This window comes from Orycteropus afer, unplaced genomic scaffold (assembly GCF_000298275.1).
Source record: "Orycteropus afer afer isolate SDZICR_OR568_19922 unplaced genomic scaffold, OryAfe1.0 scaffold00156, whole genome shotgun sequence".
Taxonomy (NCBI): Eukaryota; Metazoa; Chordata; class Mammalia; order Tubulidentata; family Orycteropodidae; genus Orycteropus; species Orycteropus afer.
The window spans coordinates 932,890-950,730 of NW_006921743.1; the positions used below are offsets into that span (position 1 = coordinate 932,890).

At 40.3% G+C, this 17,841-nt stretch overlaps 1 protein-coding gene across 1 annotated transcript in view; it reads right to left on the reverse strand.

Moving 5' to 3' along the window:
• UHRF2 (ubiquitin like with PHD and ring finger domains 2) overlaps positions 1-17,047 on the reverse strand; it is a 196,825-nt gene extending 179,778 nt beyond the window's left edge. Inside the window, exons 1-2 of the mRNA XM_007946320.2 lie at positions 16,895-17,047; positions 3,979-4,212 (exon numbers count right to left, since the gene is read on the reverse strand). Of these exons, the coding sequence (XP_007944511.1) occupies positions 3,979-4,212; positions 16,895-17,047 (387 nt within the window). The remainder of the gene's footprint in view (positions 1-3,978; positions 4,213-16,894) is intronic.
• Between the last annotated feature and the right edge of the window lie 794 nt (positions 17,048-17,841).

Sequence of the window (17,841 nt, forward strand, 5' to 3'; positions counted from 1 at the left end):
GAGAGGTGGTGGGTGCTTTGGGAGGAAGGGTTGGTGAAAGGGCTGGAGGGAGGCAGCATGTTTGGCTTTGCAGTAATAGGCCTTGGGTTACTGCTGGTAATCCTGTCTTCCTCTTGTGAGATTAGAGGAGGTCAGAACATGTGGCCTCCTTGCCGTTTTTGCATAGGGCCAAACCTAAGGACCCTAATTCATGATATAAATAGATTATCAAGCATAACTCAAAATGCACAAACAGCAGAAGATAAGCTAGATGAATGGGACCTTCTAAAAATTAAATTCCTATGTGCTCCAAAAGACTTCTCCAAAAGAGAACCTAAAGATTGGGAAAAAATATTCAGCCACAACATATCTGTCAAAGGACTTCTCTCCAAAATTTATAGAAAATTTCAACACCTCAACATTAAAAGACAAACCATCCAATACAAAAATGGGCAGAAGGCATTTACAGACACTTCACCAAAGAAGATACTCAGGCAGCCAACAAACACATGCAGAAATGTTCACAATCATTACCCATTACAGAGATGCAAATCAAAACAGTGAGATAACATCTCACCCCAGCATTAATAGCAAAGTTCAACAAGACAGAAAATAATAAATGCTGGTCAAGATGTGTAGAGATTATGGCTCTCATACAAATACTGGTGGGACTATAAAACGATACAACCACTATAGAAAATGGTAGGGTGATTCCTTGAAAAGTTGGAAATACAAATACCATTTAATCCAGCAATCCCACTACTAGGTCCATATCCTAAAGAAGTAAGAGCCAGGACATTAATAGATATATGCACACCCATGTTCACCATAACACTATTCATAATAGCAAAGAGATGGAAACAGCCTAACTGTCCATCAGGGGAGGAATGGGTAACAGTGGAATGCCATGCAACTCTAAAGAATAAAGTAGAATCTGCAAAACACTGTGTAACATGAATGAATTTGGAGGACATTATGCTGAGTGAAATAAGTCAGTCATAGAAGGACAAGTATTTTATTAGTCCACTATTGTAAAAAGTCAAGGAAAGTTTTATACATGGAAGGGAACTTACTTTGTTGGTTACCAGGGATTGGGGGAGGGGGGAGGATTGTGTATTTTGACCACAGTAAAAGTAAAAAAAAAAAAAAAAAGTTCTTCATAAAGTAACTGTAAAAAAGTAACAACATAAGAAGTATCTGAAGAAGTGATGAAATTAATGAGTGAGACTGGCAACAATGGCAAACTGGCTTTCAGTACTGATAATTTTATATGAATTGTGAGCTCTACATAGAGGACTGTTTTATGCCTTATGCTGATCACGAGCTCTGGTGGTACAATGGTTAATTGTCTGACTGCTAACCAAAAGGTCAGTAGTTGGAACCCACCAGAGGATCATCAGAAGACATGGAATTCTGCTGCCATTGAGATTATAGCCTAGGAAACTCTATAGGGCAGTTCTACTCTACCTTTATAGGATTTCTATGAATTGGAATCAATTCAACTGCACACAGTGCCTATTACAAATGTTTACACTTAGATTTTACCTTTGTTATTGCAAAACTCTTTCTCTTTTACTTTCTTTTCTGATTGTAGCAAAGACAACTATTGGTATTCCAATATTAATTAACTTTGAAATTGGCCATCTTAAAACTTTTCCAGGTATTTATAAGTGATAACTTTTCCTTTTCTAATACTCCCAGTTTATTTTGTTCTTCTTCCTAATTGCATTATCTAGGATCTCTTGGAAAATATTAAATAACAGCAGCATTAACAAGCTTCCTTGTCTGTCTCCTCTCTTTAATGGAGATGCTTCTGGCTTTTCCCGATCATTAAGCACCAGAAGGCTGGCAGTTCAAACCCACCAGCCACTCCTCAGAAGGAAGATCGGGCAATCTACTTCCACAGTGATACTGGCTCAGAAACCCAAGGAGGGGTCGCTATGCGTTGGGTCCGACTTGATGGCACATAACAACAACAACAAGCATGATGCTAGCTGTTGTTTAAAATATTCATCCATTCCAATTGTTCTTGTTATCAAGGATTGTTTTTTTTAAAATCAGGAATGGATTCAAATTTTCCTTTGGTTTGTTAATAAAAAGAATTCTATTGAAAACAACCCACCCCCACTTCCTGACAAACCATATTTGGTGAAGGTATTAGGTTCTTTAAATATATACTCATAATTCTATTTGCTAAATATAACTTAGGTTTTACATCAATATGTCAGTGGTACTGGTATTCTTCTCATGTTTTAGTATCAGTGTTATACCAAATTTACAAAAGCAGTGGCAACTTCTCCTTCTTTCTTTATGCTGTGGGTCATTTACATAACATTGTAATGATCTATTCCTTACTGGTGCAAAATAATCTACCAGTGACATCACCCAGGCTTGGTGCTATTGTGAAGGTAAAGCTTTTTGCTAGCTTTCTTGATGCCTTCCTTATATACAGATAGGTTTGTATTTTTTCTACAGATTCATATTTATCTTTATTTTCATTTTCTTAAATAATTCATTTTATAAACTAATTTTACGTTTTAGCCTTGAAAGTACTTTGGAAAACAGTCTAGGTCACAATTTATCCCAAGATATTAAAAAAAAAAAAAAAAAAAACCTACTTTCCAAACATCACTGAATGGTGATAAACACAGAAGGCATTCCCTTTGAGATCAGAAGCAAAAGAAGAACGTACCCACTAGCACCACTTCTATACAACACTATGCAAGACAAAAAAAAAATGAAGAAACAGAAGAATTGGAATGAATTAAACAAAATTGTTATAAATTATTTCTAATATATTAAAATAGTTTGAAATAAGTTGCTGATACAACGTCAATAAATCAATTGCATTTCTATTTATCTGCAAACAAATTGCAATTTTAAGAGATAACCATTTACAATAGCATCAAAAATCAAAGCTACTAGAAATAAACAAGATAGTTAAGACAAAAGTTAAAGCTAACTGAAACATGCCAAAGATCTTAGTGGGAAAATCCATCATGTTCACAAATTAAAAGACTCAACATTGCAAAGATGTCAATTTTCCAAGCTGACCTACAGATCCAATCCCCATCAAAGTCCCAGATTATTTATTTGTAAAGATTTGACAGCTAAATCTAAAATTTGTATATATAGGTGTTAAAAACCAAAAAATCAAAACACTCTTGAAAAGAACAAAATTTGGGAATTGGAAGAAAGGGAGATATCAAAATAGTCTACGAGACTACAATATTTAAACAGTATGAGCAAGGGATAGATAAATAGACCAATGGAACAAAATAGCAGTTTGGAGTATCCAAAGAGTGAACAACTAGTGCTTTTATACCTAAACAGAAAACCTAAAGAAATCCTTGAACACATGCACTAAGATACATGCATCCAAGAACGTTTAAGACAGTACTGTTTAAAATAGGTGAAAGCTGGCAACTGCCCAAAGAGCTATAATCAGGGATAAGATACATATTTTGTGGTATGTTAATAGAATACTGTAATAGTTAGAAGAAATAAAACAAGAGCTCTATGCACCAGATAATCACTTAAAATTGTGAAAAAAAGTAATTCCTTATATGATTCAAATATAGGTAAAACTAAACAACGTATTTTTAGAGACACAACCATAAATAGCAAAACTAAAGAAAAATAAGAAAATGATCATAAAAGTCAGAATAAGTAGTTTACCTCTTAGGGAGAGAGAGAGAGATGTGATCTGGTAGGGGCACACAGGAAGCTTTAAAAAGGTACTGGCATCATTCTAACTTCTTAACCTTGGTGGAATTACACAGGTGTTTGCTTTATTATTTTTCTTTAAACTGTACATATACATTTTATACATTTATGTAATATTTTCCACTGTAATTTTTTAAACATTACTTTTAAATGTTGAAACATTTAACAGACCAATATTTACTTTCAAATGGCAGTCGACACTTAGTTACAACATCCTAAAGAAAACAGACATCTGTATTCTCACAACTAACAAGAAATCTGAAGATCACATACCTTATATAGTCCAATGCCAGGATCAATAAGAAACGCATGAGCTGATGTAGACGGCTGACTGGAAGGTCCCACCCTCGGGGTTTTCTTTGCTTTGGGAGGACTATTAGAACAGGGTTTGACCTGTGCATCAGTCTGTTTAGATGTGCTAGGAAGATCGGGGTCTGGGCGAACGAGTAGCTGAATTATATCATTCAGTCCAACATCATAGTCGAATAAAGTGTATCCATTTTCCAACTAGAAAAAAGGATAGAAAAAGATACTAATACGCTTCTCTCTCAAAATGTCATGTTTCAACACATTTAATTTTAAAATGCCCTAGCCAAGCTCTTAAAATAAAATTCATAGCACCGGAATTTAGATGTGGAAACCATTGCTATTACTGTACAGCCTCTGATGTCACCATCTTTTCTGAATCCCAATAAACTCTTAAGAACCACTCTATATGAGCTATAAGGTGTACTTCTAGCCATTAAGACCAAAAATGTACCAGTCCTGCTGTGATCTTATCACCTACGCAGAAAAACTCATAAACTAGATGTCTGTCTCACCAAATTTCATCTTAATGAACAGTGCCTGCACCCACTGAAAGAAAGAATAGATGAATTTGGAAAGTGAGCTGTTTTATGACCTTGCGTTCTCTAAAAGACATGAAGTCAACCAATTTATCTTTCTGACACACTGTTGGTAATTAATTTAAGAAAACAAAAAGGCATGAATAATTTTAATTCTTACTTATGCTATTCCACTTGCCTAAAGTTCTCTAATTTGATCAATCTGCAAAGATTATCAAGTTATATCATAAAATTTTCCAGGATGAATAGCAAATAAATTATCTTTCAACTAACCCATACTTTGACAAGGCTTCCATTTTGCTTCTGCATAAAATTTAATCGGTCATTTCACCGTACTGTAAAACAATAACATAACTAAACTGCCTGAATATAAAAACGATCACTTCATCTGAATTATGACCAGTTTAAACACAGCTTATTTTTCTCTTTATATGTAATTCCTGTCACACTCACAACTCCCAAACACACTAAGATCATATTTGAGAATTTAACCAAACGGAAAGAATAAAATTCTGTCCCTGAACTAGGAATCTGTTAATGTATGGTGATAGTAATTTTAATTCAAGTGGCCCACAACAAACGACCCTGCACATTACAAGTATTCACATTTGTTAACAAACAGAACAAGCGATCAGCCTAACAAGAAGTCACAAATAAACTTCTCAGTGGGGAATTCAATTAGATATTATCTCACATGTTTAACATGCTTATTCCAAGGCTAAGAAGTCTTCCAAGTCACTAAATAGAAAAGTCCATATAAGAATGTTAATATTCTTTATTTAAAAAACAAACCAAACAAAAAACTCCCATTAAAAATAAACTTCTGAAAATTCTAAGGAATGAAAAATTGTGTAGCACACCTTTATTCTGCCATTGTCCAAGAGCCAAAAAAGTAAGAACACACCAATTCTGAACAGCTGAAAAAAGCACAATTTGATGAAGCACACAACTGTTGGACATGACACTTACTAAAAAAACTGTAACTGTTCAAAGTAGATAATAAAAATACTGTATAAGAGCATTAAACATGCAAATTAACCCATAGGGCATTCTCAAAAATATAGTAGTTAAGGTGATGAAATAATTGGAAATTTCAAGTGTTGCCATTAACACTTTTCCAGTGAAGTCTGAGTTGCAAGAATAAGAGGGTCTATGGGGGTTTCCCGACACTCAACTGACATCGTTAATTACAGTTTCTACCAAGTGATCAGTCAGAAATGAAATACAAGATGTTTCAAGTAGTACCTCAAATCAGAGAGGACCACTCTATGTGTATCAAAGCAGGAGGCACTAAAATAAACATTACAGCCACATTAACACATAACCACTTTTCCTCCAATTTTTCATGCATGCTATGTGTCTTAGTTACCCAATCCTGCTACACTACAAGTACCACAAGCAGATGGCTTTAACAAACAAATCAACATTCTCACAGTTAGGAGGCTAGAAAGTCCGAATTCAGGATGCAAGCTCTAGGGGAGGCTTTCTCTCTCTGTGGGCCCTGGAGGAAGGTCTTTGCCTCTTTTAGCTTCTGCTGCTGGGTGATTTCCATGTGGCCATGTGACATGGCATCTCTCTTCCCCCATCTCTGCTTGCTCACTTGCTTGCGTAATCTCTTTTCTATCTCAAGAGAGTTTGACTTAAAACACACCCTACATTGATACAGTCATTTCTCACTTAATGTCCACAATACAATCTGTGAATTAGTATGTTATGAGATTTGGATAGTGTACAAACACCATGCTATATAAAGACAGCCCTCAGATTATGAACAAGCTAAGTCCCTAAATCCATCTTTTAATTGAATTTGTACCTAAGTCAGAACAGTTAGGTACAGTTCATTATCTAACGTCAGTCAAATGTTTGTCATTAGTATACCTTTCTAAGAATCAAAAACATTAAAAGAAACATTTCCTGAGTGTGGTGATTATGTTCATGTGTCAGCCTGGCTGGGCCTGGTTGAGTGGCTGGGCAGCTGGTGGTAGTTATTCCCCATGATGAGACTGGCGATCAACTCCACGATCGGATCTACCACAAGCAGGTGAGCATCTGCCTTAGGGAATGTGGTCTGCTTCCTCTACATAAGGAGAAGCCTTGGGGAATGGTCTCTGGCTTGTGGCACGCTTGGACTCTGCATATAGCCGTGTTGTTGTTCAGCAGCCTGCCATGTTCTGCTGACCTTGGAACTTACAATGGACTTCAATTAATGGCCTGCTGTGTGGTTTGGTAAATCAGGACTGTGCCATTTTATTTGTTGACCTTGCACTTGCCTGTCAGCCTCAGCAGCCAGTGAAGAGATGCCTCTAGCTTCAGCGGGCCAGGAGCAAGAGGCAGAGCTGAAGCCCAAGGTCAAGGGGCTTTCACCTACCTCTTAGAGCTTGGCACTTTGAACTTGGACTTAAAGCCTCCAAACTGTAAGAGAATGAACTCCTGTTTGTTAAGGCCTTCCCATTTGTGGTATATTCTTCTCAGAGTGGCACTAGGTAACCAGAACACTGATACATTAAAACATTCTTAACACAGTAATAATGTTTTGATCACATCACAAAATAGTGTTTGTTATTACGAACCATTGTATGTACCTCAAATTTTTAACATAATAGGCTTCATAAAGGTTGAGACCACAGATGTGTATGTTGTTAGATGTTGTCCAAATGGACATTATATGACACAAGACGGTACTGCCTATTATCAAAGAAAACATATTCCCAAACGGAAATACAAACATAGGTATTGTTTTTACGGTGCCACGGAGTCACGTAAGATTCATAGCAGCAGAACAGATGAAAAAACTGCCCAATCCTGTGCCATTCCCAAAATTCCTGCTATGCTTCAAACCATTACGGCAGCCACTGTGTCAATCCATTTTATTGAGGGTCCTCCCCTTTCTTGCTGATGCTGTACTTTACCAAGCATGACAGACTTCTCCAGGGACTGGTCCCTTCTGATAACGTGACCAAAATGGGTGAGGTGAAGTCTGGTCATTCTCGCATCAAAGGAGCATTCCAAATTTGTTTGTTCTTCTGGCAGTCCACGGCGTTTTCACTATTCTTCGCCAACACAATTCAAAGGCATCAACTCTTCTACAGTCTTCCTTATTCAATGTCCAGCTTTCACATGCATATGAGGCAATTGAAAATACCATGGCTTGGGTTAGGTACACCTTAGTCTTCAAAGTGAGATCTTTATTCTTTAATACCTTAAATTTTTTGCAGCAGATTTGCCCAATGCAGTATGTCATCTGATTTCTTCACTGCTCCTTCCATGGGCATTGACTATGGATCCAAGTAAAATGAAATCCCTGATAACTTCAATTTTTTTTTTTTACTTTTACCATGATGTTGCTTACTGGTCCAGCTGTGAGGATTTTTATGTTGAAGTGTAACCCATACTGAAGGATGCATCTTTGATCTTCATCAGTGAATGCTTCAAGTCATCTTCACTTTTAGCAAGCAAAATTGTGTCCATCTGCGTATTACAGATTGTTAATGAGTCTTCCTCCAATCCTGATGCCACACTCCTCTTCATATAGTGCAGCTTCCTGGATTATTTGCTCAGCATAGAGATTCAATAAGCCTTGTAAAAGGATACAACCCTGACACACATCTTTTCTAATTTTAAACCCTGCAGTATACCCTTGTTCTTTCAAACGACAGCCTCTTGGTCTATGTACCGGTTCCTCGTGAGCACAATCAAGTGTTCTGGAATTCTCATTCTTTGCAATGCTATCTATAATGTTTTACAATCCACACAATCGAATGCTTTTGCATAGTCAGTAAAACACAAGTAAACATCTTTCTGGTATTCTTTGCTTTCAGCCATGATTCATCTAACATCAGCAATGATATCCCTTATTCCCCACATTCTCTTGAATCCAGCTTGAAATGCTGGCAGTTTCCTGTCAATATACTGCTGCAACCATTTTTGAATTACCTTCAGCAAAATTTTACTTACATGTGATAGTAATGATACTGTTCAATAACTTCCACATTCTGTTGGGTTATCTTTCTTTGCAACAGGTACAAATATGTATCTCTTCCAGTTGGCCAGGCTGCTGTCTTCCAAATTTCTTGGCATAAACGCGTGAATGCCCCCAGTACTGTATCCATTTGCTAAAACATGTCAATGGGTATTTCATCAATTCCTGAAGCCTTCTTTTTCATCAATTCCTTCAGTGCAGCTTGGATTTCTTCCTTCAATACCATTGGTTCTTGTGCTACCTCCTGAAAATAGCTGAAAACTGACTAATTCTTTTTGGGTCAGTGACTCTTGTGTATTCATTCCATCTTCTTTTGATGCTTCCTGCATCATCCAATATTTTGCCCACAGAATCCACCAATTTTGCAACTTGAGGCTTGAATTTCTTACTCAGTTCTTTCAGCTTGAGAAATGTTGAGTGTGTTCTTCCCTTTTGGCTTTCTAACTAAATTTAGAGCCCATATGAAGAACAGATTTGATGCATTGCATACCAATGACTGAAGACAAGTTGTGGAATGACATGAAGAAAGCAAAAGGTCATTGAAAAGACAGGAAAGAAAATAAAGTCCAAAATTGGTATCAGAAGAGACTTTGAAACTTGCTCTTGAACCACAATTAGCTAAAGCAAATGAAAGAAATGATGAAATGAAAGAGCTAAACAGAAGATTTCAAAAAGTGGCTCAAGAAAACAAAATAAAGTATTATAATGATTATAACCATAGGTATGGGAGTTAGGATGTACAACACATATTTCTGCGGGACATAATTCAATCCATGACATGGATTTTTCACCCAGATTATCCAATCCTTTCCTTCTCAAATCATAGGTACCTTCCAGTCTTCCTACAAGTGATTGCCATCCATTGCACTGTGAAGAGTTCTGAAATGATCAGTTTCTTAAAAAGTACGTAAGTTTTCCAAATTAAATAAAATTATAGGATGAAAGGCATCCCAATATCAAATTATGCTGAGTGGGAAGAAAGGGACAGTGTCATTTAAAAATTACAAACACCAGCGAGTATCAGAATGTAATCATAACACACAGCAGTATGTGCCTGAGAACTAGCATCCTAGAAGATGGGGATGCAGCATTTCTAACACTGGAGAAGTAGGAATGACCCTAGGGTTGGTTTGTTTGGCTACTGCCCCCTTGAATTTTTACTGGGTTGAAGGAAGAAGTTCCAGGTAACAGGAAGTGTATTAATTTCTTAGGGCTGCCTTAACAAATTACCACAAACTGGGTGGCTTAAAAAAGAAATACATTCTCTCAGTTCTAGAGGCTTGAAGTCCAAAATTAAGGTGTTGGCAGGCCCATGCTCCCTCTCTCTGAAGGTTGTAGGGAAGAATCCTTCTTTGTCTCTTTCCTAGACTCTTGGCATTACTTGACTTGTAGATGCATCATTCCAATTTCTGCCTTCATCTTCATATGCCATCTTCCCTGTGTGTCAGTGTCTGTGTGTCTTCACATGACCTTCTCATAAGGACAACAGTCATTGGATTTAGGGCCCACCCAAATCCAGTATGGCTTACTCTTAGCTAATAACATCTACAAAACCTTATTTCTAGTGAGATCATATTCTGAAGTCCCAGGTGGATAGCAATTTTGGAGGGACATTATTCATCCCAATGGGAGTTTCTGGGTGGTGCAAATGACAAACATGCTTAGCTTCTAACCCAAAAGCTGGAGGTTTGAGTCCCCTCAGAGGCACATTGCAAAAAAAAAAAAAAAGAAGGCCTGGTAATCTACTTCTGAAAAATCTGCCACTGAAAACCCAGTTCTACTCTGACGTGTACTGGGTGGCCATGAACTGGAATCAACTTAATGGCCAATTGGTTACTCACCCCAATATAGGAAGAACTACAACAGTGATGCAAGGGAAAACTGGGAGTATCCAGCAGTAGCTAAGGCAGTTTCAAAGGGCTACTGACAAGGGATGAAGGGGAACACACAAGTTAATAACTTTTATACATTAGTCACCTCACACACAGTCTCTTTTAAAGAGACAAATACTTTCATTCTGTATTCTATGTGAAAACGAAGAGCCCCAAGGCAAAAACACAACTACTGAGTTTTCCCTTCAGGTCCACCTCCATCACCTATGCCAAGGCTACCCTATACCTCTAAAGCAATGGAAGGAAAGTAATGAGGGAAGTGGAAATGGGAGTTTATAAAAGTAGGAAAAGCTCTGGATTTTCAAAAGATTTTGTTCAGAGATCCACCAACATAACTCTTCCTTAAAATGATTCCCCAGTTTGTCTCAAAGGTATCCTCCCAGATAAGAATGTTCAAATAAGGTGATCTTACTCTAACTAGAAGGTATAGCCCTGAAGCTACCTTTCAATTGCCCCTAAAAAGCAGCACACATGCTACTTAAAAGTCTAAATGGCCTAGCAAACCATATTCTGCTATCTCCAAAATATCTAATTCTGAATAAATTTTAAATAGGTGAAAATTTAGTGACAAAAAGAACTTCCTATAACGGTCCTTAAAATTCCACAATCCTTAGTATAGCAATCGGAATAAGAGTAGACATTCTATTGAACTGTAACACAAGCTTGCACAAGAGTTACAAGCTCCATGGTGGTCATAAAATGAAGATTAGTTTGTTTTTCCAAAACTGAAACCAAAACAAGGAATTAACCTAACTCCTGCCTAGCATTTTAGGAGCTCTGGTAGCACAGTGCCTAAGGCACTTGACTGCTAACTAGAAGGCTGGGGATTCAAACTCACCAGCCCTCCTCGGAAGGAAGATGGGGCAATCTACTTCCGTAGTGATACTGCCTCGGAAACCCAAGGAGGGGTCGCTATGAGTCGAGTCTGAATCGACAGCACATAACAACAAGCCTAGCATTTTTGAAGGCTTTAATGAGCCAAGAACTTTAGATTTGAGTTCCTTCTTGCAAATGAGATAAAGTCAACTCAAAATACAGGACCACATGGCACTAACATAATAGAAATTTTCCATAAATGGACTTGATATTTGCACAATCATTCATTCATTTCCAAGGAACTTACACATTTTAAGCTAGCAGTGAATAGCTTGATTAATTCTGATCCAAATCACTCACTCTTGCTATATCCTACCTCCTATTAACTATCTGCCTTCTCATCTAAAAATACACAATCCTTGAGAATAAATATTTCCAATATTCAAGACCCTGATAAATTATCTTCCCTTGCAGCTTTAGTCTCTCCCAATCCTGGTTTCTTGAGCTCCCCCTCCAGAAACATGCTGAAAACCACTTTATCCTATGCTATCTTCTAGTCTCCTTGAAGTTTGAAAAAACTACCACAGCTGCTTCTACTTTACCATCTACTCACTCCTTACACTCTGAAAATCAATCTGTTTCATATATATCCCACTCTGTACAACATTATCTTCTAAACTTATGGCAAAGACTTTCCAGCCTGAATCTCAGGGCCTTCCTTCTCTGTCTTCGATCTCCTTCATAAACACTGCTGATTATTCCCTCATTCAGAAAGGCTCTTTTTCTTTCATCATAACATATTTGCTGGCTTTCCTACCTTTTTGACCACTCCCCTTCCCTCCAGTCTCAGAACTACTGTCATATAATGCAGTTTTAACTCACCTGACTTCTGTTCTCAAATCCCATATGAGTTCTCAAAATCTGTATCTCTAGCCCTCTAAATTCCAGAATCTGGCTATCCCAAAAGCAACACACACGTACACACACCCTGCACTTTAAATGGGATGCTTTTCTCAAGAAATCCCTTATGTTCCCTATTTGTTAGTAGCTTCCCATTTTCCTCCTAGTCATATAGACCTGCAACATGTCATCACTCTGTCTCTCTCTTACTACATGGCATGTTCTGAAGGTTGACAGAATTAACTTTAACACCTCAAGAACACAGGCCGATCTCAAGCCTCAGCTTATAGGATTATGAGACCAGAAGAACTAGATGGTGCCCAGCTACCACTGTCAACCACTCGGAGGGGGATCTATGAAGGAGATCTTGGATAGGTTGGGAGAACAATGTGGAACAAAACTCAAAATCATAAAAAAAAAAAAAGGGGGGGGTGGTTACCAGGTTTGCTGGACTGATAAGCTTAGAGTCTGGTGGAACCACTGAGACTATGGCCCCTAGCTGCCCTTCAAGTCTGGAACTGAACCCACTCCTGTGGCTTCCAGCCAAACAAAAAGACAGGCATATGAGCTGAACATTTACATTAGGTAGATCAATCATGGGAGAATAGAAGGGCTGTGTATGTACAGGAAGACAGCTCAGGGGACAGGAGTACATGGAAGGGAAGGACATACAGAAGAGATAACTATGTGGAGGAAGTGGAAAAGGAGATGTTGCACTGTGGGAAATTGCAGTCAATGTCATGAGATGAAGTGTATGTGAGCTGCTAGATGGAAAATGAATTTGCTCTGTAAACTTTCACCCGAATCACAAAAATTAAAAAAAAAAAAAATATAGGTAATCTTAATTTGCAGTAGGGTTAGACTCCTTAATCAGAGGCTAGTTTTAAAGTGTCTACCGTACCTTTCTCTTGTTCCACATTCATCTCTTCTTGAAATAATACAGCATACCAGATGCAAAGAACTTAAAACTACTAGGTAAAATAAGTCAACATTAACCATCTAAACCTATAAACTACAAGCAGCCCTTGATACTACAATCACATTAGAAAAGTACCTTTAAACAAAACTTAACCACTGATATAAGTAAGTGTCTCTAAAATGCATACACTGAATGTTGCAGACTTGGGAATTATCCAATTTTTTTTTCTGGTAACTGACTCCTACTAATATTTTATTTTAATTAAATAAGGCATTACTAGGTTTATGAATTGTTTCTTGTTTATAATTTTTAAAAAAGTGAGAATTATATGCCATGTATCTATGGGGGAAATGAATTAAATTCATAAATGCCTACACATGGGCCAACTGCTCTCAAGGAAGGGATCTTAATAAAAATTGCCTCCTACTTGTTCTCTATTTTGAACCTCAAGAGGGGTCAAGTACAATGCTTCTCAAATTTAACTTCCATATGACAGGAGCTCTGGTGGCATAGTGCCTAAGGCATTTATTTGACTGCTAACCAGAAGGTTGCTGGTTCAAACCTACCAGGCACTCTGCAGAAGGAAGACTGGGGTATCTACTTCCATGAAGATTTACTGCCTTGGAAACCCAAAGGGGGTCGCTATGAGTCAGAATCGACTTGATGGCAGTGAGTTTTGTTTTTGGTTTTATATTACAGTAGATCACCTGGAGACCTTGATAAAATGCACATTCTGCTTCAGTAGGTCTAGTATGGAGCTCCAACATGAAGCTAATGCTGCTGCTGGTCCCGCTGATCCAGGACCACTTGTGGAAAACTGATCTTTAATACATTCATTTTCAAACTTCAATGTTCATGAGAATTTCTCATGGGGGCTTGCTAAACTCAACTACTTAAGATTCTGGGGTGAGTTCAGTACCTACAATAAATATCCACAAGTGATTCTGATACACACCAAGGTTAAAAGCAGCAGTCTTAACACACAGAAGGAGGCGGTATCACTCACACTGTAAACATTGTATATTTATTTGTGAAATTTTCTACTATGCAGCAGTAAAGTATCTTGAGGAAGGGATGCAGTTTTCTAATGAGCATGAAAGCATTTTACAGGATAGAAGCAGTTGAGTGATGTCAATCCTGCCACCCACACACCGCTTTGTCCATAAGATATAGCACTCCAAACACAGGAGGAGAATGGACCAGAGCTGATGCTCATCAGCTGATACTCATCAGCTCACACTCAACAGCTCACAACTAGAACACAGGTGGCAGTGGTTTCTTCCTTCTCTGTACAAGCCAATGGCCAGTACCAAAGGTCCTTTCCTCATCCTTATTGGTCTATCACTGAGCTAAAGAAATTAATCATAGTAGTAAGTTCTTGATTATTCTGGAGGAGTGTGAAAAGCTATGCTCCTCAACAGTTTTTCCCAAAATCTGGAATCACCTTGGTTTATTTAAAGTCTACTTATTGCCCTGAATTTAACCCAAAGTCCACCTTTTCCTGAAGACAGGTAAGAGCATATTTTATCATATTTGAGAATTAGATTTTAGGGGTATTATCTAGGCATATATCCTCATGGTTCATTTCTATCCCTGGTGCTGAAGTCACCAAAAGCGTCTTATGCATTAGTGTGCTACTGTCTCTAGCTAGAAAAGTAAACATTCAGAACACTTGGTCACGTTTTTCACCTTTTATCAAAAGAGAAAAAAAAAAGGTATCAGCTTATGGCACAATACACAACTACCTAGTACATACAGTCTGCCCTCCCTATCTGGGGATTCTGTAGATTCAACCAACCAATTACTGAAAATATTGGGTGGTGCTGAGGAAGCAATTAAATAGTCAAAACCAAAACCAAAACCAAAACCAAATCAAACCCATAGTGACTCATAGTGACCCTATAAATTTTGTTATCTGCAGGGGTTCTGGAACCTATCCCCTGCAATTATGGAGGGATGACTGTATTTAGATTATGGAAGAATGATCGTGACCCTATAGGACAGTAGATCCTGTCCCACAGGATTGCCATGACCGTAAATCATTACAGAAGCCAAATGCCTCATCTGTCTCCCCTGTAGCAGCTGATGGGTTGGAACCAAGGACCTTTTGGTTAGCAGCCCAATGCTTTAACCATAGTGCAACCAGCGCAATCCCACAATCACTAAGAGCAAGCGTGAAAGTGCTATTTACATATCATCTACACTGTATTAGATATTGTAAGTGATCTAGATGATTTAAAGTATATGGAAGGATGTTCATATTGAACATTGCAAATTTTGTTATCTGCAGGGGTTCTGGAACCTATCCCCTGCGATTATGGAGGGACGATCATACTTAATACAAACAGTCCTGGTGGCACAGTTAAGCATTTGGCTGCTAACTAAAAGATCAGCAGTAAGAACCCACCTAGTGGCTCAGGAGGAGGAAGATGTGGCGACCTGCTTCCTTAAAAACTACAGCCAACAACACCTTGTGGGGCAGTTCTCCTGTCACATCTGGCTATGATTCAAAACCAACTCGACATCTAATAACATAATAAGCAGTAATACTTAATATGTGTATAAGTATTTCAAAAGCAAAGTGTACAGCTAAATTGGACACCTGTTTTCACAAGTCATAAACATAAAGGAACCAATATAAAACACCCTGTAAACATAAGTCAAAGCTGCTATAACTTATTCTTAAACCAAAACAAACAAAAACAAAATCTGGCTCTCTCCTTTCCTAGAGTGTATTTCGTTACTCTGCAATTTCTGGGCTGTCTTCGAAGGGGTAAGCCTGTGAAAGGGAGAAAAACACTCTTTCAAATCCTTTGTGGCCGCAGGCCGTGGCCCTTCTACCAAATCTAAGACGGCTGCATGTATTTCAAACCACCAGGATTGGTGCCAATCTGTGCACGCCAACTTTTTTTTTTTTTTTTCCAATGAGTTAACACAAGAAAAAAAAAGAAAAAGACAAAGACAAGCCGAAGATCTAAGGGAAAGGAAAATCTTAACCGGTCCAGACTATGGCCATCCAACTACCAGAGATACCCAAAGACACTTCAAGGCCAAAAATACTTTCAGCCTTCATGTCTGTCCCGCTGGCTCCGTCCCAGCTGCTGTGTTAAAAACCTGGATGACGGAAATCATAGAAGGTGAGATGTAAGAATGGCAAAGTAGTCTTTCATACTCCCTTCCACTCCAGGAATAAAACCTCTGGCCTATCCTGAGCTGTTTTAAGTCCGGCCCCAGGTTACATCGATAGCTCCCCCTGTCCCAATCTCTAAACTTCCCTAAAACATTCCAATTCCTGGAAAGCGGTAAGGGAGGAGACCCAAAAGTTCTAGAAACCCTTAGAATCTGGTATGTGCAAATCCTCTTCTACAGTATGCAAGATGCTGTGTCGCAAAAGCAGCAATGCCTAAGTTTCCCCTCCTTTCTGGGAGCTAAGGACCGGGACACGTCCGGCAGTGGTGCGGGCCGTCAGGCTGGATCGCCCTGCCAGGGGCCGCGGGGCCAGCCTACCACCTGTGCGGTGGCGTGGCCGCCAAAGTTCGCGGCCCTCCACGCCGTCCAGGGGCAGGGCCCGCAGAGCGCGGGAAGCGAAGGACAGGGAGGGAACCCAGACACCCAGAAGGTGGCCCGCTGGTGAGGGACGGCGACTTCTCCACGCTTGGGACGCCCTAGCTCCCACCCGCCAGAAGCACCCACAGTCGGAGCCACAGGGGACCCCCCCATCCGCTCAGCGGCCCGGTCCCTTATCATGCACCCCGCACCCTCGCCTCGCCGGCTTACCATCGATGAGGGACCCTGCGCTCCCTGCGACCCCGCCCGGGCTCCCGGGGACGCGACTCACCTGTTTGCCCCGGTAAAAGAGACGCTGGCATTCGGGCCGCACGTCGAACAGTGCCCACACCCGCTCGCGCAGCTCCTCGATGGTGGCTTTGCGGGACACGTCCTCGATGGTGCGCGTCTGGGAGCCGTCGATAGTGCGCACCTGGATCCACATCGTGGTGCCCGCAGAGGGGCCGCCCCCCTTTGTCTCCCCGTCGGCTCGGGGCGCCGCGCCCCGAACGGCCCGCGCCGCTGCCCTGGTGCTCCGGTCCCCGCAGCAGGCGCGCGCAAAGAGGAGGACCGACCAGACGCCTGCCCCGACAGGCGGCAGCGGCAGCCCGAAGACTGCGTGCCCGCCCAGCGGAGGGGAACAGGAAGGAAAACCGGAACTAGTCCGAGGCGCCGCAGCTGCCGCAGCCCCCACTTCACAAATAAGAAGGAGCCATATCTGCGCCGCGCGGTGTGTTTACTTATAGAGCTGGAGCTCCCACATGGAGGTCACGGCGCCAAGCCTGATCTCGCGAGATCCGCCCTGGGCTCCGCCTTAAAGAGGAGGCGGAGGGGAGGAGGCCTGAGGTAAGGAAAATGGGCGGGGCGGAAGGGCGGGGCTACCAGAAGCCGTTACTCGCCTCTTCGCGGGCACTTGGCCGTCTGGCACGTCTTGTGGGCCCCAGGTTTTGGGCGGTTACACGGCCGCCAACGCAGGTTGCCCAGTTGGGTTGTGTTGTTACAGTAGATGTGGCGGGCGACTTCTCAGGCCTAACGAACACTTTTCGCTAGTCTCAGAACACACCCAAAATCAGAAACCCTGAGATGCATCTGTGTGATCCTGACGAGGGGCTCGGATGGGCGCAGCCTACTTTTCTGAGAAAGCGACTAATGAAGTGACCACGTTCCACGGGGCCTGACGGATTCTGCCGGGTGGAAAAGGCTCCACGGCCTCTTCCACGTTGCGAACGCGTCTGCTGC